General features: G+C 41.9%; 1 protein-coding gene across 1 annotated transcript in view; it reads right to left on the bottom strand.

Annotated features, from left to right (window-relative positions):
* ddx10 (DEAD (Asp-Glu-Ala-Asp) box polypeptide 10) overlaps positions 1-23087 on the bottom strand; it is a 242134-nt gene that overhangs the window by 185549 nt on the left and 33498 nt on the right. Inside the window, exons 7-10 of the mRNA XM_078222065.1 lie at positions 15358-15484; positions 13308-13470; positions 9769-9853; positions 582-683 (exon numbers count right to left, since the gene is read on the bottom strand). Of these exons, the coding sequence (XP_078078191.1) occupies positions 582-683; positions 9769-9853; positions 13308-13470; positions 15358-15484 (477 nt within the window). The remainder of the gene's footprint in view (positions 1-581; positions 684-9768; positions 9854-13307; positions 13471-15357; positions 15485-23087) is intronic.

Genomic DNA, 23087 nt, shown 5'->3' with positions numbered 1-23087 from the left:
AATACATTTTCATCATCATCTAAATATCCATTTTTTTCAAGTTTAACATACAGAACGCAAGATGCCTCTGCAGTGAACTTTATAGGGCAAGATGGAAAATAAAATTCTAGACTCTTCCACTTGTTTTATCCAAAGGCAAGAAAATGAGAAGGCTTTTTAAAGCATGTTTCCTCAACTTTCAACATAACTGTACATCTGCCTCCAAAGAGGGTTCTGGATGACATGGCTCTAATATTTAGGAAAATGAATAGTTTACATTATTTAAGAACAGAGTTTGGGAAACTGCTGCTTATTTGGAACTTGAAAAATTAAAAGAACCGCTCTCCCACCACATACAAACATAAATCTCCATGGTTTATAAAAAACACGTAACTCAAGTTGTACACACTTCACCAGTGACCACCCATTACTGAAACTTTCAAAAGAGAAAGTAAGCTGGTTTAAGTACATTACTTCTGAACTTGTAACACTTTCATTTCAAGCAATGTAAATATTTTTACATTTTCTTAGCCTGTGTAATATTCAAGTAGAAACACACAATCAAAGATTAGTTCTGGATGTTACTTCGATAAAAGTATTACTTTATTTTGTTGATGGGGATTTTTTTCTCCTCGAGCTGTTTGACCATGGCTTTCTCTTCAGATGGAAGTAGCACTAACAGTGCTTCACCACCCTCCTTATACCTATAAAATGAAGAATACATTATGTTGAAATATCAGTGCATAATAAAATTCACATTAATTGAATATCAGAACTCAAAGTAGCCATGGTTAGGATTTCTTTCATTCTCTTTGATTTGATTTATTATAGTCACATGTATTAACATACAGTGAAAAGTATTGTTTCTTGCGTGCTATACAGACAAAGCATACCATTCATAGAGAAGGGAATGAGAGAGTGCAGAATGTAGTGTTACGGTCATAGCTAGGGTGTAGAGAAAGATCAACTTAATGCAAGGTAGGTCCATTCAAAAGTCTGACAGCAGCAGGGAAGAAGCTGTTCTTGAATCGGTTGGTACGTGACCTTAGACTTTTGTATCTTTTTCCCGACGGAAGAAGGTAGAAGAGAGAATGTCCGGGGTGCATGGGGACCTTAATTATGCTGGCTGCTTTGCTGAGGCAGCGGGAAGTGTAGGAGGATGGTTTACGTGATGGATTGGGCTACATTCATGACCTTTTGTAGTTTCTTGCGGTCTTGGGCAGCGCAGGAGCCATAACAAGCTGTGATACAACCAGAAAGAATGCTTTCTATAGAACACTTCCCATCTCCTAACAGTACATGTAAAAAGCACTTATCTGTAAAGTACCTTAAAATGTCCAAGAAACATGAGGTGCATAAGATTTTGTGACTGTGGCAAAAAAAACCAAAGCAACATAAGGTGATAACTCTTGACACAAAGTGGTTAGGATTTGAAATGCACCGCCTGACTGGAAAAATATTCAATAACTGCTTTAAAAGAGAATTGAATAAATACTCAAAAGGAGAAAAAGATTACAAGGATATGGGAAAAGAGCAAGGAAATAGGACCAACTGAATTGTTCTTAGAAAGAGCCAACGTAGACTTTACGAGTCAAGTGGCTTCTTTCTGTCCTGTAGTTTTCCATGATTGTAGTACTGGACTACCCAAACGTTCCCGTGATCAACTTCCTGACTGCTGAATTAGCTGACGTCAGCAAAGACACCCCTGTGCTAAGCAGCAGAATGAAACAAAACAGGCAGAGTTTCTACTCCATGCCACAAAACTGCAGATGTCAACGATGGACAACGAGAGGCTTGGCCTCAGCTATAATATCTTCAAATACTTTGCTGACACTCATTTTGATAGGCTCAAAGGGCTAGCAAGCACCTGGGGAACTGTATCCCAGCAGAATGAAAACAGGGGAAGAAAAATTGGAGAACAAAGAAAAATAATCTACGTTGGTTAATTGTCCCTACAGGATGCTACAGAAATGCAAATCAACTGCAAAAACCTTCCAAACCACATGAATCATTAGAGCTGTATTTCAAGCCGCTCAACAGTCTTTTATCAATGTGAATTGCCTGGTGTACTCATCAATTCTGTTCACACCATCCTACATTTGCAGATTGCTAACATTGCTCAGTTACCAATTCCATTTTAAAGTACTGTACAACGACATGAAAAATACACTATATGCTACACCACAGCATTTTATGGTTACCACATATTTACTGAAACAGTTTTAATCAACTTGTGTTATATTTATCAAATCAAGCCCCAGATACTCTTATTCCATTCTTAACAAAAATAAGTCAGTTTACTGCTCATCCCATCTTTTAGTTTATTTGAAGGGCCTGCAGCATTGGATCCAACACCGGATAACTGAACCATCAAAACCAGAGTATTCCAAAACAGATAGAATCAAGTTCTATACCACACAGAAAAGCAAAAGTCAACCAAAAGGTGAATGCAGAACAAAGAACCCAATTTCCTTTGTAAAGATTTTGTAATGTGAGTTCTAAAAACAATGATTACCTCCCTATCAAATTGGCATTTCCTCATCGAAAGAAATATATTTAGAGAATAAAAGTAGAGTTTTTATTGCGGCAATATTGCTGACATATTACTTTTGTCAGACTTCACAGCAAAGAGAAGAGGATAATATGCCTGCAATTCCAGAGGAATTAACAATAAATCAAGGACTCGAACTCACTGAATTAAACAACAAAACAGTATGTATTAGGTAAAATGACAAACCCTGGGATGTCATGGTTTCCATCCTAGGATTTTAAAAGATGTAGGTGAGGAAACTACAGATTGCCTGAGCCAAAATCTTCCAAAGCTCTCTAAATAAAGAAAGAAAATGAAAGGGAGACTCGCATTATAGATTGCCTTTCATGAATTTGGGATCTTCTAAACGACTTTACAGCCAAAGTACTTTTGAAAGGATGGTCACTGTCGTAATGTAGGAAATATGGCAGCCAAACAGCAATGTGATAATGACCAGGTAATTGGTTGGTGATGTTGATTGAGGGACAGGATACTAGAGATAACTCCCTGCTCTTCTTCAAAATAGTGCCTCCTGAGGGGAGCAGATACGGACTCAATTTAACAACTCATCCGAAAGATAGAATCATAGAATCACTACAGTGCAGAAGGAGGCCATTTGGCCCATCATGCATGCACCGACAACAATCCCTCTCAAGCCCTATCCCCGAGCACCATATATTCCCCTGACACTAAGGGAAATTTAGCATGGTTAATCGGGAGGAAACCAGAGCACCTGGAGGAAACCCACGCAGACACGGGGAGAATGTACAAACTCCCACACAGTCACCCAAGGCTGGTATTGAACCCGGGTCCCTGGCGCTGTGAGACAGCAGTACTAACCACTGTGCCATCGTGCCACTACCAACAGTGCAGCTCTCCCTCAGGACTCTACTGGAATGTCAGGCTAGATCACTGCACTAAAGGCCTGGAGCAATCTTCTGACTAAGAGGCCAGAATGCTATTAACTGAGCCATAGCTGGCACTTGTAGATTGCAATAGAGTGCCACGGCATTATCCACTTAACAGAGCAGGCTGAGTCTCAGTTTAACGTCTCATTCAAAAAGCATTAAGGCGTTGTCCGTTCGGATTTAACATCTATCATGGGGCAAGTTAATGGAATCCATAACTAAGGAGAGAATTGAACACTTAAGAGAAATTTGAACTGATTGCAGAACCCCAATGCAGATTAGTAATGGATCAATCAAACCTGATTATTTTGAGAGAAAGTAACTAAACTAGCAGATTGAGGAACATCCATTGCTATAGTTTGTATGGACCTGCAGACAGCATTTGACACTTTCACATGAAAAAGACTTTGCTAAAGTTAGAGCTCATGGAATTGAATGCAAATTATTGACCTGGTAGGATGATTGAATAGGCCGTGGAAGTCAGAAAGAAGGGATAATGGGTATGTAAGTTCGAAGGAACTGACTAGTGATATCCCTCAAGAATCTGTTTGAATCTTTGCTCATTGTGTTCATTGATGACAACTGAACAGAGAACTACATGTTCAGGTTTGCTGATTACACAAAGATTAGTGAGAGTAAGTAATCTAGTTGACAGCACAAAGTTACAAAGAGACAATGAACGATTAAGTGATTAGGCAAAACTGTAGCAGATAAGACTTCGACACAAGTAAGTGTGAGGCCATTCATTTTGGACCAAAAAAACAGAAAACTCCAAGTATTATTTAGATGGTATAGAAACTGAATGTCCAAGAGATTTTGGGGTGCAAGCACATAGATCACAATAATGAAAGAAAACAAAAATGAAAAAAGGCTAATGAAATGTTAGCCTTTATAACTAGAGGGCTGGAATATCAATATAAACTGAAGGAAATTTTGCTACATCTATACATCTGATTAAGCAACATTTTGAGAATTGCATGCTGTACAGTTCTAGATTGATGGCCTTGGAAGGAGCACAATGCAGATTCACCAAGGGGTAGTTATGAGGAGAGATGAAATAAACTAGATTTGTTTGCCCTGGGGTACATAGACGGTTAAGGGACGATTTTTTATATTTAGTTAAGACTTTTTTAAGGCAGATAAAGAAAAACATTTCACAACGGTAGGAGAGACTGAGGCAAGGCGATATATCCTTAAAATCAGAGTCAGGCAGTTCAAGAAAGAAAAATGCAAGGACAATTCTTCACACACAGTAGAAATGGTGAAACACTCTTCCACAAAAAGCAGCAGGCATGAGCTCAATTAATAATTTCAAATACGAGATAGACTTTTGCAAGGATATAAAAGGACAAGGAACAAAGGTAGATAGAGCTGATACAGCTAAGCCATTATTTTACTGAATAGCAGAACTGAATGGAATGTACAAACAGAATTACACCAATGTTTTTGCACTGCTAATACAATTTGTAAAGCACAGGGTCACCAGAACGATACACTTCCTTCATAAAATATTCATTGATACATATGCATTAAAAGCCCTTTGCATTTGAAAAGTTAATTCAAACATTGCAATTTGCTAAATATTATAATAACATTTTTATTGATCAAAGCACAATTCCCCTAAAGGTTCTCTTGAACCTCCTACAAATGGTAAACGACAGATATTTGGACTGAACTGATTGAGACAGAGGACAAAATCTTTCCACTGCTTATGGAAAAGCTAGAGCTGGAAAAACAAGTGATCCTGAGTAAATTACACAGTTGAGAAAATGCGAAAAGTTATGAATAATTTCTATTGCATCAAAAAGGTTCCACTTCATGCCTTTGCTGGATTTAATTAGAACCATAGAATCCCTACAATGCAGAACTCTCTATTTTTTGAAAATGCACATCAACACAGTAACTAAATAGTGGAGACTGAACAGCAATAATAAAGGACAGAACCGAATCAACCAACCAGCTGTAGAATTTAAATACATGGCATAATGATAGATTACATATTTGCAGAAACCGATCTCAACTGATAATCTGCAATTCAATTATCTGAGAGATGTAGGATTCATTTTGAGCCAGTACAGAGCTTTCTATTTTGGGACTCTACCATTTTAGGAGGCTACATCTATAAAATATCAGATGAATATTAACTGACATTTTTGTACATCAACTTTGAATACCTCTCCATTCTCTTTAGCATTCCTGTAAAATAACTAGACTAGAAAAACAAATAAACTAGAAAATAATCATTTGCAATGCGGTATTTGTTCAGCATGCAATCTACATCATTTTATTATCAAACATTTCATCACACACTTGCTATACAACTTTGAGTTTCTTCTTATCCAGGAGCTATGCTCATGTTACTTGTTTGCAGATAGAACACGTGACAAGGGATTGCTGCGATCAGTTTCAAGGAGATTAGCACATAACCAATACAAGCAATGCACCATTTCCATTCAATACTTTGCAGCGAAAAGCACGTCCCAGGCTGAACCAAGGTTAGATCACTTTGGACATTTGTTACAAGACTATCAAGATGCATGGAAAATGACATTTCTTCTGCTTCCCTGTTTCCTTCATCATGTTCCAAACTGGATATATTGTTTTACTGTTGAACCCAAAATTTGGGAGGTCAATCTAATTCCATCATAGCTTTGACCAATAATAATTTGCATTGATATAACACTTTCAATACAGTAAAATATCCCAATGCGCTTTGCAGTACCATGATCAAACAACATTTAACGCTAAGCCTCAAGGGATATTAGGACAGATAACCAAAATCTTGGTCAAAGAGAGAAGGTTTGAAGCGAGAGTAGAAAATCAGAGTGCGTAAGAGGCCAGAATTGGAGCAGACAGAAATCTCATAGGTTGGTACGATGAGAGCAAGTATCCAGGGCTATAGGCTGCTACTCTTTGTAATTTTCTTCTCCAGAAAGCAGCAGGGGCTTTATTCAAGGCTGAATCAAATAGATTCTTGGTAGACAAGGGAGTCTAGGGCAATGAGGGGCAGACAGGAAAGTCAGGTCAGCAATGATCTTATCAAATGGTGGAGCAGACTCGAAGGACCAAACGGCCTATTCCTGCTCCCAAGTCCTACGTTCGTAAGTTCATAAATTCATAAGATATAGGAGCAGAATTAGGCCATTCGGCCCATCGAGTCCGCTCTGCTATTCGATCATGGCTGATATCTCCTCATCCCCATTTTCCTGCCTTTTCCCCATAACCCTTCAACCTATTGCCAATTAAAGATCTGTCTAACTCCTCCTTAAATTTACTCACTGTCCCAGTATCTGCTGCACTTTGGGGTAGCAAATTCCACAGATTCACAACCCTTTGGGAGAAGTAGTTTCTCCTCAACTTTGTTTTAAATTTTCTACCCCTAATCTTAAGGCTATGACCCCTCGTCCTAGAATGCCCCACCAGCAGAAGCATCCGCTCCACGTCTACTTCATCCATACCTTTCATCATCTTGAATACCTCAATTTCATCTCCCCTCATTCTTCTAAATTCCAGGGAGTATAGGCCTAAACTGTTCAATCTCTCTTCATACAACAAACCCCTCATCTCTGGAATCAATCTAGTGAACCTCCTCTGAATTGCCTCCACAGCCACTACATCTTTCCTCAAATAAGGGGACCAAAACTGTGCACAATACTCCAGATGCGGTCTCACCAATGCCTTGTATAGTTGTAACAATACTTCCTTACCTTTATATTCTATTCCTTTAGCTATAAATGCCATCCTATATTTTCCTATGTTTAAAGAGGGTGGGGATAGGTCAGGGAAGGATTTAAGCACAAGAAAACAAATTTCAAAATTGAGTATTGTCTAAAGAAAGAGAAACATAACTAACTCATCCTTAGTCACAAGACCAGGTTGTAACAGCACTATGTACCTAGTTAAATGAATAATTTGAGAAGCTCAGGATAGAGTTTGATTGCCAGACTGATGTCAATGTAAATTAGCAAGCCAAGTCTTAACAAGTCAAGATATTGCATCCAAACCTCTTCAGTGACAAGTAAACAAGTTGACAATATAATCAGCCCCATTGCATTCAGATGAGTAAATCCATTGGCTTGAAGGATTAATATGTAAAACAGAATTTACAAAGTATATTTGCATAGTTTTAAATTCTCCACAAACCAGCTAAGCCAGAAAACTAGCCATATTGTACTATGTATGGCTCCACACACAATACTCTGTTATTTTAAAGATAGTAAAAAATTTAATGCGATTAGTAGTATCATTTTATAAACAGCAATCAACTGAAACAAAAGGGAATTATAATGTCCTAGTGAATATATTCTGAGTTTTACAGAAATTATAGGGTGACACAGTGGCAACCACTGTTCCCTCACAGCACCAGGGACCCAGGTTCAATTCCAGCCTTGGCTGACTCTGTGTAGAATTTGCACATTCTCCCCATGTCTGCGTGGGTTTCCTTCCACAGTCCAAAGATGTGGGTTAAGTTGATTGGCCATGCTAATTTGCCCCTTAGTGTCAGGGGATTAGCAGGGTAAATAGAGGGATAGGGCCTGTGTGGGATTGTCATCGGTGTGGGCTCGATGGGCCGAATGGCCTCCTTCTGCACTGTAAGGATTCTATGATTCTATATAATGCATCCTTTATGTCATATGCTTTGAAAAAAATTCATATACCATCAGATGCAATGGAAACTGGTCTTTTCCCAACTACTTAACGTAAATCTATGATTTCACAATCAAATATTCCTTTTCTAATAAGAAAGTTGATCCATTCCCACCCCACCACCCACTGCCCCACAACGACTCCTCACTACCCTGTTGCGTTCTGTTCCAAGAGGAGAATTCTCAGTGGACCAGCTCCCAAAAAATAAGACTGTTACAAATTTCAGGTCTATCTTAGGATATGGCTCAGATCTGTCAGTCCCCAGATAGTTGGAGATCGGATGTACTCCAGAAGATGCTCTTATAGAACTCCTCAAAAGTCCCAACTCAAGGACTCTGTGGGAAACATGCAGGAAATTTGAAGTCCGATGGCTCCTACTCCCTGGGACCTTCCAAGTCCGAGTTAGTGTCAGAGACTCTGGATGGTTCTGATTTCTTATTTAGATAGTTACCCAGAGAATGTTAGACAGGAAAAGGCCCAGTTTGGTAACTTTGGTAAACTGGTAAACCTACCGGATGCCACCTGACTAGACCCCACTATCTGACTCCCTTCCTGAACACCACCAGCTGCCTCTGAGCCCGACCACCCCCTACCCACCTCGCCCAACTACCCGCCTCACCCACTTACCACCCTACCCACCTATCCTTACTTTCTCCCGTAGCTCTTTTCAAAGCAACTTTTGGATATTTAACCTCTTTATTTACCAAAATGCGCCATTTTGTGCCATAAAAAGGAAGCACAGATTCCTTTTGCTGCTCCCAATGAAGTTTGCTGCACTGAGTCAGATGTGAAGGATCCACCATTGGAAGATTGCTCAGAAAAAGCAGAAGGAAGGAAATGTGCATTTTTTTTGTCTGATCAGGGTCGGAAATCTAATCCCGATTGGATGAACTGGGCCATTATCACCGGTTTAAAACTCGAGACATACCCATAAGCAGCTCCCAAGTCATGCACCCAGGAGTTGCACCCCCCTCATCTCCAGAAAGTGGAATATCTGCAGAAACCCGAATTCAAATGGCTAGTTTCATCTCAGCCACAGTAATTGCTGTTGATCTTTGATGTGCCGCTGAAATGAAAATGAATTATCTGCTGTCCCCAGAAATGAAGTGCATCTTCAGTGTCTGGTTCACAAACATATAAGCCCTTCTTTGGCTTAGAGGACTGATGATGATTAAACAGGGTTGTGCAGAGGTAATTTGGCCCCCAAGTAATAATTTCAATTAACTGCAACTAATTAATCTTGAATTAAAAATTATAAAACTGTAACTAAGGAATTAAACAAAATAATGAAATAAAATTAAATTAGTACTTCGGTTCATGCTGTTTAAATTAAATATTAAAGTCCTTATTTATACATGTTAATTTTCACCAAGAAGATTACTTTTTTTCACAACCATTAAATATCCTGCTAATATACCAGTCATGTACACACATTATTTTGGCTCCTTATGCTACTTCCAGTCACTAACGCATAGTGCAGGACACATGAAAGCCATTTAAATTTTCATGACAGAACATTCATTTCAGCTAAAGGAGAATAATTTGCCCAACTAGAAAAAAAAATTAAAATTTATGACAGTTTAAAAATAGAATATTTTGATCTATAATTTTCTACTTCATGTTCAGCACATGCACTTGAGTAACAATATTACAAGAATTCACAAAATACATTTTGATATGCATGGCTGCACATCATCACCATACCTGGCTGTCCTCCCTGCTCTATGAATGTAAGTATTAGCATCCTCTGGACAATCCAACTGAAGAACCCAGTTCAGGGCAGGAAAATCTGGAAAGAGAAACAGTCAAATAGCTTCAGGAATAATCTACCAGTACACACATTTTGTGCCATGCTTTTTATTTTAGCTATGTGTAATGGTAAAAGGTAAAGTCGCCATAGTCCCAGATGACCATGGCCTGCTCTCCCCTTTGAGGGGGAAGAGCTGACTGGTAGTGATTTAACCTGAGAGTCACCACACCTCAGGTGAGAGGCAAGGTCGAGAAGGCAGAGCCTTTGTGAATGACCTCAGCCAGTATAGAAATTGAACGCATGCTGTTGGCATTGCTCTGCATCATGAACCAGCTGTCCTGAACTTAAAACTTAAAACATTCTCAGCACTCCTAGCACAAGCATGCAGTTCCAGGTTTTATAGTCAATAGTGAAAGAACAGCGCTTGCCATTCACTACGCTGATAGCTGTCCAGAGAGTTTTCACAAGCCTTTGAGCATAGACCTGCAATCTGATCCAGCACTGCGCCCTCTGCAGGGCACCTGTGAGCAGGGCAAGAATCAACAAGACTCTTCAAACAATCGTGGCAAGCATCACTACTAAACTATCCAATTCTAACACAGGAAGCATAAAATAGAATGAGAAAGGGAAATAAAGATTGGGAAAAAAAGCTGGGAGGAAGAGTGATAAAAGACAGTAAAATTAAAACAACAAAGATTACATTTTATTATTAAATCTCCAACAGTAGTCAAATTGTGAACAAATACTGTAGACACCATACTTCTAAAATTAAAGTTCAGGACAACAGATAGTATGACAGTAATTATGACTGATCATACCATTAAAAATTCACTTATATTTGAACTTTCCATAACTTTCCATAGCACTTATGGGTTGCCATTGGGGAACCTCAACTTCAAGCCCTTACACAGACTTCACTGCAGTCTATCGACAAAGTACAATTATAGTACAGCCCGTGGAGAAGCAGGGAAGTTGAATTTCCAGATTTCAGCATTTAACTTTGGAAGCTGCTGGCTGATTATTCCATGAAGGAGGTAGATGTTCTGAGGGAAGATGTATTAGCAATTTTGAAAAACCTGAGGGTCGATAAGTCCCCTGGGCCAGATGGGATATATCCTAGGATTCTTTAGGAGGCAAGAGATGAGATTGCAGAGCCTTTGGCTTTGACCTTTCGGTCCTTACTGTCCACGGGGATAGTGCCAGAGGACTGGAGAGTGGTGAATGTTGTTCCTCTGTTCAAGAAAGGAAATAGGAATGACCCTGGCAATTATAGGCCGGTTACTCTTACTTCGGTGGTCGGTACATTAATGGAAAAGGTCCTGAGGGATAGGATTTATGACCATTTGGAAAGATGCAGCATAATCCGGGATAGTCAACACGGATTCGTGAAGGGGAAGTCTTGCCTCACGAATTTGATTGAATTCTTTGAGGAGGTAACTAAGTATGTAGATGAAGGTAGAGCAGTTGATGCCGTATACATGGATTTTAGTGAGGTGTTTGATAAGGTTCCCCATGGTCGGCTCAGGAAGAAAGTAAGGAGATGTGGGATAGAGGGAAATTTGGCCGATTGGATAAGTAACTGGCTATCTCATAGAAAGAGTTTTAACAACACCAGGTTAAAGTCCAACAGGTTTATTTGGTAGCAAATGCCATTAGCTTTCTGGGCGCTGCCCCTTCGTCAGATGGAGTGGATATCTGCTCTCAAACAGGGCATACAGAGACACAGTGTCTCTGTATGCCCTGTTTGAGAGCAGATATCCACTCCATCTGACGAAGGGGCAGCACCCAGGAAGCTATTGGCATTTGCTACCAAATAAACCTGTTGGACTTTAACCTGGTGTTGTTAAAACTCTTACTGTGTTTACCCCAGTCCAACGCCGGCATCTCCACATCGTATCTCATAGAAGACAGAGGGTGGTGGTGGATGGAAAATTTTCAGACTGGAGACCAGTTACCAGCGGTGTACCACAGGGATCAGTGCTGGGTCCTCTGCTACTTGTGATTTTTATCAATGACTTGGAGGAGGGGGCTGAAGGGTGGGTCAGTAAATTTGCGGATGACACCAAGATTGGTGGAGTAGTGGATGAGGTGGAGGGCTGTTGTAGGCTGCAAAGAGACATTGATAGGATGCAGAGTTGGGCCGAAAAATGGCAGATAGAGTTTAACCCTGATAAGTGCGAGGTGATTCATTTTGGGAGGACAAATTTAAATGCGGATTACAGGGTCAACAGCAGGGTTCTGAGGAACGTGGAGGAACAGAGAGATCTTGGGGTTCTTATCCACAGATCTCTGAAGGTTGCCACTCAAGTGGATAGAGCCGTGAAGAAGGCCTATAATGTGTTAGCGTTTATTAATAGGGGGTTTGAGTTTAAGAGCCGTGGGGTTATGCTGCAACTGTACAGGACCTTGGTGAGACCACAGTTGGAATATTGTGTGCAGTTCTGGTCACCTCACTATAAGAAGGGCGTGGAAGCATTGGAAAGAGTGCAGAGGAGATTTACCAGGATGCTGCCTGGTTTGGAGGGTAGGTCTTATGAGGAAAGGTTGAGGGAGCTAGGGCTTTTCTCTTTAGAGCGGAGGAGGATGAGAGGTGACTTAATAGAGGTTTATAAGATGATGAGGGCGATAGATAGAGTGGACGTTCAGAGTCTATTTCCTCGGGTGGATGTAGCTGTTACTGGGGGGCATAACTATAAGGTTCATGGTGGGAGATGTAGGAGGGATGTCCGAGGTAGGTTCTTTATTCAGAGAGTGATTGGGGTGTGGAATGGACTGCCTGCTGTGATAGTGGAGTCGGACACTTTAGGAACTTTCAAGCGGTTATTGGATAGGCACATGGAGCACACCAGAATGATAGAGAGTGGGATAGCTTGATCTTGGTTTCGGACAAAGCTCAGCACAACACGGAGGGCCGAAGGGCCTGTACTGTGCTGTACTGTTCTATGTTCTATAATGGTTAGCCTGACTGTTATTCTCAACGCAACATTCAAGTACTGACGTGATAATTTAATTGAGGAGCCCAGGGTTCAATTCCAGCCTTGGGTGATTGTCTGTCTAGAGTTTGCGCGTTCTCCCCTTGTTTGCATGGGTTTTCTCCAGGTGCTCTGGTTTCTACCCACAGTCCAAAGTTTGCAGTTTGGGGTGATTGGCCATGCAAAAAAATTGCCCCTTGGTGTCCCAAGATCTATAGGATGGGGAATTAGCAGGTTAAATACAGGGATAGGTCCTGAGTAAGATGCTGGAGAGTTGGTGTGGACCCAATGGGCCAAATGGCTTCCTTTTGTACTGTAGGGATTCTATGAGAAGTTGAATGAATGCATGGCGGAGCACAAAGGACAGTATGTGCATAAACAGGCACAGAGAACAGATTTTAGAAATAATCAAATGAGTTTTTCAAAAGCAAACCAAGTAGGAAGAGAGAAACATCAAAAAAGAAAAGTTTCAAATGGTCTTATACTTTTAAACATAGTCTTCACCCCTGTACTCTACGTACCAAGTCCTCGAGCAGCTATGTCTGTTGCAAATAGTACAGCAGCCCTTTTCCGGCAAAATTCATTGTAGACCTCTACTCGTTTCATCTGTTGTTGCTTGCCATAAAGAGCCAGAATTGGCAAACCAGGACGAAGACGGCAAAATGCACGGAACAGATATTGGACCTAAGGTACAGAAAAGGAGAGTGAAGGATTTAGTAAATCTTGAACCCAACCCCCTCCCAAAAAAAACTTCAATTAAAGTTAATTCTATTCCTCCATCTTACTGATGTAAAGCTGCAGGTTACATTTTTTTTTTAAATTTCCATTTCAAGAAAGCTCCTCTCAATCCAACATGTAGAGAATGCAGGTTGACAGCCAGAGTATCCTGCACCATTCAGAAAATAACATGCCCGTGCTTGCAATTTGCAGCATTTCTTCAAACTATCCCTCGATGCAGCACAAATCACAAGCTTCAACAACCCTAATGAAAATCTGCCTACTGTTCCATTTTAATTAATTAAAAAGTCAAACAGCGCAAAACAAGCTATACACCTTACAAAATTTTAAGAAACTATATTTCTTGCCCTTTCAAAACTCAAACACAGCTGAAGAACAGATGAAAGAGGTAAACCTCAAACACATACAACTGTAAAACAACCCTGAGTAAAGAGCCTTTACAAAGGTCACTGCCTCGAGGAAACATTTTACAAGTTACATTTCTTTTCATTACATTGAATTTCAGAATTTTTAAAGAGTGTTTCGGGATTGTAGTCCACAATTCAGTGCGTCTTTGAGTAAACTAAAGCCCAATAGGTGCACATATACATAATGGCCGGTTGTCTGTTTTTGAAGCAGTCAGGCAGCTTTTTCCACTGTTCATGCGAGGGCCGAGAGAACTTAATCTGGGACTACTCAAATCCTCATGACTTGATCACTTCTAGGTTCCTGTGGTGGTTGCTTTACCTTCTGGTCAAGACAGCCCCTCAATTCAGCTCAGGTTTGCACGGCGGCACAGTGGTTAGCACTGCTGCCTCACAGCGCCAGGACCCAAGTTCAATTCCTGCCTTGGGTCACTGTCTGTGTGGAGTTTGCACGTTCTCCCCGTGTCTGCGTGAGTTTCCTCCCACAGTCCAAAGGTGTGCGGGTTAGGTTGACTGGTCATGCAAAATTGCCCCTCAGTGTCAGGGGGATTAGCAGGGTAAATACGTGGGGTTACAGGGATAGGGCCTGGGTGGGATTGATGTCGTTGCAGGCTCGATGTAGGGATTCAATGAGTATTAGCTCAGGATAGCCTTGCAGCATCCTCGTAAGGTGCAAATGGCAGATCATAGACTTTGGACACAAAATTGGCAGAGTAGCACACAGATGATAATTTATAGAATCCCTACAATGCAGAGGGAGGCCATTCGCCACATCGAGCCAGCAATGACATCAATCCCACCCAGGCCCTATCACCGTAACTCCACATATACATAAGAACATAAGAACTAGGAGCAGGAGTAGACCATCTGGCCCCTCCAGCCTGCTCCGCCATTCAATAAGATCATGGCTGATCTTTTTGTGGACTCAGCTCCACTTACCCACCCGCTCACCATAACCCTCAATTACTTTACTGTTCAAAAATGTATCTATCCTTGCCTTAAAAACATTCAATGAGGTAGCCTCAACTGCTTCACTGGGCAGGCAATTCCACAGATTCACAACCCTTTGTGTGAAGAAGTCCCTCCTCAACTCAGTCCTAAATCTGCTTCCCCTTATTTTGATATATTTACCCTGCTAATCCCCGACACTAAAGGGCAATTTACCAAGACAATCAACCTAACCCGTACATCACTGAGTGTGGAAGGAAACCACAGCACTCGCAGGAAATCCATGCAGACACAGGGAGAATGTGCAAACTCCACACGGACTCAAGACTTGCTCAAGGCTTACTCCAGAAGCCATGACTGCTCATGGTTATCATAATGAAATGATCCTCTTAGGTGCTTTGCAGCGGTGTGAAAAACGGGGAAGGTCATACATTTCCTTGTGTGTGCAGGAATAGCTTGGTATTTCCGTATCAACACCTACCTCTTTGCAGCTTGAAAAAAAGACAATTATCTTCTTATTCAAGTGATTCTTCACGAAGGAGTACAACATGTTAATTTTCTGTTGCAACTCACAAACCACATAATTCTGTTCAAGTGTTCCAGGGGTGCTGCAAAGGAAAATATTTTCTTAATGTCTTGGCAGAGAAACAAAGTATGAAGCAGAAAAACCAAGTGTAGTTTACGGATATAATTTATACATGTAAATACTAAAACCACTGACGCAGAGTAAATTGCCGAAAAGTCTAAATTCTTCTCACGTTAAAAGGCCTTCTATCTTTTTAAAATCATGCTTTGTTTCTATTCACCTTACAGGTCCACCTTTGGTCAGTTTGTAATTATTTTTCAATCAATGTGCAATTTTTCCATAGTCATGTAACTTGTTCATGTAATTTGTAGCTACCTTATAATTAATTTAGAGACACAGGGAGAAAGAAATTAGTCTACTGTTTTAAGTGGCAAGGTTTATTTTATTGCATTACTTTATTTCCATTATGATGTGTTAACTAATACAGCAAATAGATGCAAGTCATCACATATCTACAAGGTAAGCTTTCCAACTTGTATCATCATCATTACATGCAGCAAAACAATAATCATGTCCACTAGGTCACTTACCTAAAAGAAAGCCATTAAACTCTCCAACTTATGGCCCCACGCAGTGCCCAAGCTCCATCTTGCAGCCTCCTCCCCAACCTCCCACTTGCTGCCTCTCCCCATGCCCAACTCACCCTCTCCCTGAACCTCCCACTTCCCGTCTCACCCTCTCGCCAATTCCCTTTCTTGAACCTGCACTGCCGTTCAAGATCCTGATCCGATCCAATGCCAAGGCTCAGGGTTATAACACTGGGAGTCCAAATGGTGCAAAAGTGTTCCTCCTGCCTCGCCGCTCAACTCCAGAACCTTTGTTCACAGTGAGGTTCAGGAGAAAAAAAAGCAGCAGGAGGCAGCATTTTAATTAAGAAAATATTTAATTAATTTGTAGCTACCTTATAATTAATTTAGAGACACAGGGAGAAAGAAATTAGTCTACTGTTTTCAGTGGCAAGGTTTATTTTATTGCATTACTAAGGTTTAAATGAGTTTGTTCGTGAAGAGGCATTAAGTTAATTTAAATAATAATTAAGAAAATAATTGATCAATTAAAACACATTACGGATGACAGAGCAGGTGATGCCAATGTGATCCATGGCAACTGTATCTGCAGTGAGTGCCTGCAGCTCAAGGAACTTTGGTGTCAAGTTAACGAGCTGGAGCTCAAGCGATGCATCAGGGAGGGGGGAGAAGTTACCTGGACATTTTATTTCAGAAGGCAGACACACCCTTTAGGATAGGGTCTTCTAAATTGATCGGCTGTCAGCGATAAGAGGATGCGATTCCAAGTGAGGCAGGTGAGGGGATTGATGAGGCAAGAGTACAGGAGCCTAAAATTGTCCAACAGGTTAGAGGTCCTTATAGGTTGTATCGATGCGAGTGGGTGCTGCAAGATGAATTCTCTTCCACAGTCAGCTGAGTGTTCTTTTTATCTTCAGATACTGCAGCAGCCCATTCCCACTTGTAGCAAGACCTGAATAACATTCATGATGTGGAGATGCCGGCGTTGAACTGGGCACAGTAAAAAGTCTCACAACACCAGGTTAAAGTCCAACAGGTTTATTTGGAATCACGAGCTTTCAGAGTGCTGCTCCTTCATCAGGTGAGTGACTCCAAAAGCTCATGATTCCAAATAAACTTGTTGGACTTTAACCTGGTGTTGTGAACAACATTCAGGCATGGGTTGACAATTGGCAAGTAACATTCTTATCACACAAGTGCCAGGCAATGACCATCTCCATCAAGAAAGAATCTAATCATCTTCCCTTGACATTTAAATTGCATTACCATCACAAATCCCCAACCATCAACATCCTGGAGTGGGGACATTACCATTGACCAGAAACTTAACTGGACCAGTCACGTAATACTATGGTTACAAAAGAAGATCATAGATTGGGAATTCTGGATTGTGTAATTTGCTGGCTGGCCCCCCAAAGCCTCCTCCAAGTTACAGGTCAGGAATGTGATGGAATACTGTCCACTTGCCTGGATGAGTGCAGCTCCAACAACACTCCAGAAGCTTGACACTATCCAGGACAAAGCAGCCCATTTGATCAGCATCCCATCCACCAGCCTGAACTTACACCTTCTACACCACTAGTGCACAGTGGCAGCAGTGAGCACCATCTACAAGATGCACTGCAGCAATTCATTGAGCAACTCTACCGCCTAAAAGAACAAGGCAGGAGATGCACAGGAACACCACTGCCTACAGGTTCCCCTCCAAAGGTTACACCATCCTGACTTGGAACAATAATCGCCATTCCTTCATTGTCGCTGGGTCAAAATCCTGGAATTTCCTCCCTAACAGCACTATGGGTTTATCGACACCACATGAACGGCAGCGGTTCAAGGCAGCAGCTCACCACCACCTTCTCATGGGCAATTAGGGATGATGAGCAACCAAATGCTGGCCTTGTTGCCATGCTCACATCCCATGAAAATTTTTTTTAAAGACTGCACATCATGTTAAAAACAAACTTGTGTAGCAAGACAGCACATTATTATTTATTTTCCTGCGTTTCCACTCAACCAGCCATTTGGATAGCCTATTTTCTATAAAAGCCATCCTGTTAGATTTAAATAATGAGCTGTGCTGATAGAAGAGGAAAGTAGATTCTGAAACTCACATCTTTCAAGCCAGGCACACGGATTGGTACCTTATACCGATGAGGGACTTTCTGTTTCATGTGTTACAAACCTGAATCCCGCTGGCAGGAAGAACTGGAAAATCCCACCCATAGTCTCAGAATTTTATTAGGCTGGGGCATGATTACACAAAGTGCTTTTGTGAGGCACTGCGAAGCAATGGCAGGCATGGACTGCCAAAGTTTGCTCTCGTGCAACAAAATCATATTTCGGAGAAACTATGTGGGTGCATTAAGAAAAACTGGTTGTAAAGATCAGAGCTTCACGTGGCACAGCCTCACTCATGATGGATGGCCCAACTGAGAAAATCTCAGAAAAACTGACAACCCCAACATGAGCATGAACACGGTGCTGTGGAGAGTATGCAGGGTGGATAAATCTAAATAAACTTGAAGGATGTTCATATTAATCACATTGATAAATCATCCTTTGAATTACACATAGACCAGAAGACATAAGAGCAGAATAAGGCCACTCAGCCCATCGAGTCTGCTCCGTCATTCAATCATGGCTGATATTTTTCACATCCCCATTCTCCTGCCTTTTCCCCATAACCCCTGATCCCCTTATTAATCAAGAACCTTTCTACCACTGTCTTAAAGACACTCAATGACCTGGCCTCCACAGCCTTCTGCGGAAAAGAGTTCCACAGATTCACCACTCTCTGGCTGAAGAAATTCCTCCTCATCTCTGTTTTAAAGGATCGTCCTTTTAGTCTGAGGTTGTGCCTCTGGTTCTAATTTTTCCTATTGGTGGAAACATCCTCTCCACGTCCAGGCCTCGCAGTATCCTGTAAGTTTCAATAAGATCCCCCACTCATCCTTCTAAACTCCAACGAGTACAGATCCAGAGTCCTCAACCGTTCCTCATATGACAAGGTCTTCATTCCAGGGATCATTCTTGTGAACCTCCTCTGGACCCTTTCCAAGGCCAGCACATCCTTCCTTAGATATGGGGTCCAAAACTGCTCACAATACTCCAAATGGGGTCTGACCAGAGCCTTATACAGCCTCAGAGATGTACATCCCTGCTCTTGTATTCTAGTCCTCTCGACATGAATGTTAATATTGCATTTGCCTTCCTAACTGTCGACTGAACCTGCACGTTAACCTTAAGACAATCTTGAACAATGGCCCCCAAGTCCCTTTGTGTTTCTGATTTCCTAAGCATTTTCCCATTTAGAAAATAGTCTATGCCTCCATTCCTCCTTCCAAAGTGCATAACCTCACACTTTTCTACCTTGTATTCCATCTGCCACTTCTTTGCCCACTCTCCTAACCTGTCCAAGTCCCTCTGCAGCTCCCCTGCTTCCTCGATATACCTGTCCCTCTACATGTCTTTGTATCATCTGCAAACTTAGCAACAGTGCCTTCAGTTCCTTCCTCCAAATTGTTAATGTATATTGTGAAAAGTTGCGGTCCCAGCACTGACCCCTGAGGCACACCACTAGTGACCAGCTGCCATCCTGAAAAAGACCCTTTTATCCCCACTCTCTGCCTTCTGCCAGTCAGCCAATCCTCTATCTATGCCAGGATCTTACCCTTAACGCCATGGCCGCTTAACTTATTTAACAGTGTCCTATGCGGCACCTTGTCAAAAGCCTTCTGGAAATCTAAATAAATCACGTCCATTGTTCTCCTTTATCTAACTTCCTTGTTACCTCCTCAAAAGAACTCTAACAGATTTGTCAGACATGACCTCCCCTTGACACAGCCATGCTGACTCAGTCCTACTTTATCACTTCCAAGTACTTTATCACTTCCAAGTACTCTGCGATCTCATTTCTAATAATGGACTCTAAAATCTTGCCAATGACCGAAGTCAGGCTAACCGGCCTATAATTTCCCGTCTGTTGCCTCCCTCCCTTCCTAAACAGCGGTGTTACATTCGCTACTTTCCAGTCGTCTGGTACCCTCCCTGCCTCCAGTGACTCCTGAAAGATCACCATCAATTCCTCCACAATTTCCTCAGCTATCTCTTTTAGAAATCTGGGGTGTAGTCCATCCGATCCAGGTGATTTATCCACCTTCAGACCTTTCAGTTTCCCCAAAACCTTCTCCTTCGTGATGGCCACTACATTCACCTGTGCCCCCTGACTCTCCTGGAGCTCTGGCATCCCACTGGTGTCTTCCACCGTGAAGACTGATGCAAAGTAACTATTCAGTTCCTTTGCCATTGCTTTGTTTCCCATTATTACTTCTCCAGCCTCATTTTCCTTTGGCTTTAACAGAATCTGATCTCTTGAACAACTGCACTTCAATGATTTCTCAAACGTTCACGACCAATTGGCAGAACTAGAGGGGCTTGAAAACACTCTGTTAGCAGTGACTGTGCCACAAACATTCAAATAGAACAGAATGAGCTTCAGTGTAATGGCCAACTGAAGAACAAGCACGATGTGGTGTGTGTGCTGACGTTATACAACTACCAGAGGAATTCAGAGGTCTGCAGTGTCACATTCATTACATTTTTCCATTACTCAGCAGCTGGTTTGTGCGTGTGCGATTACAAGCATCTCAAGGAGAACCAGCAGAAGACACGCTCCTGCTCAAAGTGCACTGATAAACATCTGCAGTACATTCTTTCATTAACCACAATAAAGATAATACCCTGAATGAAAGAACTGACAGGGCAAAAGCCAAGTTTAGCCATGTTTAACATCCAGGTCACACAGGAGACTGACATATCAAAAATGAGGAAATGTTTGTTCAGTAAATGTTTTATGCTGGGTATGGTGTTCAAATATGATTTTGCCTCATTCCAAAGCAGATGTAGCCACACTGGTTACAGATTTTGCACCTAGCTCCCAGTCCAAAAGGATGAACTGCTTTTCTGTGCAGTAGAATTTTAAGACGGGAAGTAAAAATGTACTGTGGAGCTCCCCCTCTCCCAGAAGCTCCTAGGTAAGGTTTGCACAGACATCGCCCATTGCACACATCCCCAGCATAATTGCCCTGCACTGGGAACCATCCGAAAATGCAAGTTAAATCACAAACTTCAGATGGCTGTGACTGGGTTATGCAAATAGGTACCTAGAAAAAGTTAGAAGAATTAAAATCTCTTCTAAATTCTAGGTAACTATAATACAGGCCTCCCCCCTACTTCCCCCACGGGACTACACCACCGACACTCCCCCTCCTTACGATGGGAACTCCCAACCCAACAGGATTCCCCCACCCCCTTTTTCTCCCTTCTATCCACCCTCGGTAGGCCTAACTATCAACCCCCATCCTGCCTCTCATCCCTTCCCACGGCCCAACTCATGACTCCCCCCCCCCCACCCCCCAAAACTACAACCCAACCTGACACCCCACCTGACCCACTCTCCCCTGAGATCCAACCTGAAAGCCCAAACCAACTGCCCTCCACCACATTCCCATAGTCTGGTTCAATCTACGCCAGCCAAAAGCCGGATCCAACTCAACCCAATCAATAACATTAATGAGTTTTCTGTAATTTACATTGATTATCACCATTTCAGAAATATGGTTGACTAACTCTCCATGCTTCTGAGACAGTTAGGGGAACAAGAACAAAAAGAGAGAGACTGGGGGAAAATGTGAGCAGAAATGATGATCAAAGGACGGTGATTGAAAGGGGGCTTACGCTTACTGGAATTTATTTCCATAAGCTTACCTGTAACCTCATTTGAGTTGCAGCTAAATTTTATTTACAAGAGATAAGAGAACCGGTACAATGGCAACATGTATGCCTGAAGCAGGAGGCAATGGCAAGAGTGAAGACACCTGTGTCAGACTCCTATTTATTGACTACAGCTCAGCCTTCAACACCATTATTCCCACAAAACTCATCTCCAAACTCCATGGCCTGGGCCTCGGCTCCTCCCTCTGCGACTACATCCTGAACTTTCTAACCCACAGACCACAATCAGTAAGGATAGGCAACACCACCTCCTCCACTATCATCCTCAACACTGGTGCCCCACAAGGCTGTGTTCTCAGCCCTCTCCTTGTACACCTATGACTGTGCAGCCAAATTCTCCCCAATTCGATTTTCAGGTTTGCTGGCGACACCACCGAAGTGGGTCGGATCTCAAACAATGACGAGACAGAATACAGGAATGAGATAGAGAATCTGGTGAACTGGTGCAGCAACAATAATCTCTCCCTCAATGTCAACAAAATGAAGGATATCGTCATCGACTTCAGGAAGCGTAAAGGAGAACATGCCCCTGTCTACATCAACGGGGACAAAGTAGAAAGGGTCAAGAGCTTCAAGTTTTCAGGTGCCCAGGTCACAACAACCTGCCCTGGTCCCCCCATGCCGACACTATAGTTAAGAAAGCCCACCATGCCTCTACTTTCTCAGAAGACTAAGGAAATTTGGCATGTCAGCTACAACTCTCACCAACTTTTACAGATGCACCACAGAAAGCATTCTTTCTGGTTGTATCACAGCTTGGTATGGCTCCTGCTCTGCCCAAGATGCTATAAAAGGTCATGAATGTAACCCAATCCATCATATAGACCAGCCTCCCATCCATTGACTCTGTCTACACTTCCCGCTGCCTCGGCAAAGCAGCCGCATAATTAAGGACCCCACGCACCCAGACATTCTTTCTTCCATCGGGAAAAAGATACAAAAGTCTGAGGTCACGTACCAACCGACACAAGAACAACTTCTTCCCTGCTGCCATCAGACTTTTGAATGGACCTATCTTGCATGAAGTTGATTTTTCTCTATACCCTATCTATAACTGTAACATTACATTCTGCACTCTCTCGTTCCCTTCTCTATGAACGGTATGCTTTGTCTGTATAGCACGTAAGAAACAATACTTTTCACTATATGCGACACATGTGACAATAATAAATCAAATCAAAGCAAAGAGAGATGCCAGGATTCTGGACGGTGAGTATATTTTAAACTGCGGTCGCTCTGGGTCCAAAATGCAAGCTGCTGGAGAGTTTAAAAAGGGGATGGGGGGGGGAGGAAATAGTTGTTGGC

The sequence above is a fragment of the Mustelus asterias genome, chromosome 10, assembly GCF_964213995.1.
Source record: "Mustelus asterias chromosome 10, sMusAst1.hap1.1, whole genome shotgun sequence".
NCBI lineage: Eukaryota > Metazoa > Chordata > Chondrichthyes > Carcharhiniformes > Triakidae > Mustelus > Mustelus asterias.
The sequence above is the reverse complement of the archived record's forward strand: the minus strand, read 5'-3'. Positions and strand labels throughout refer to the sequence as shown.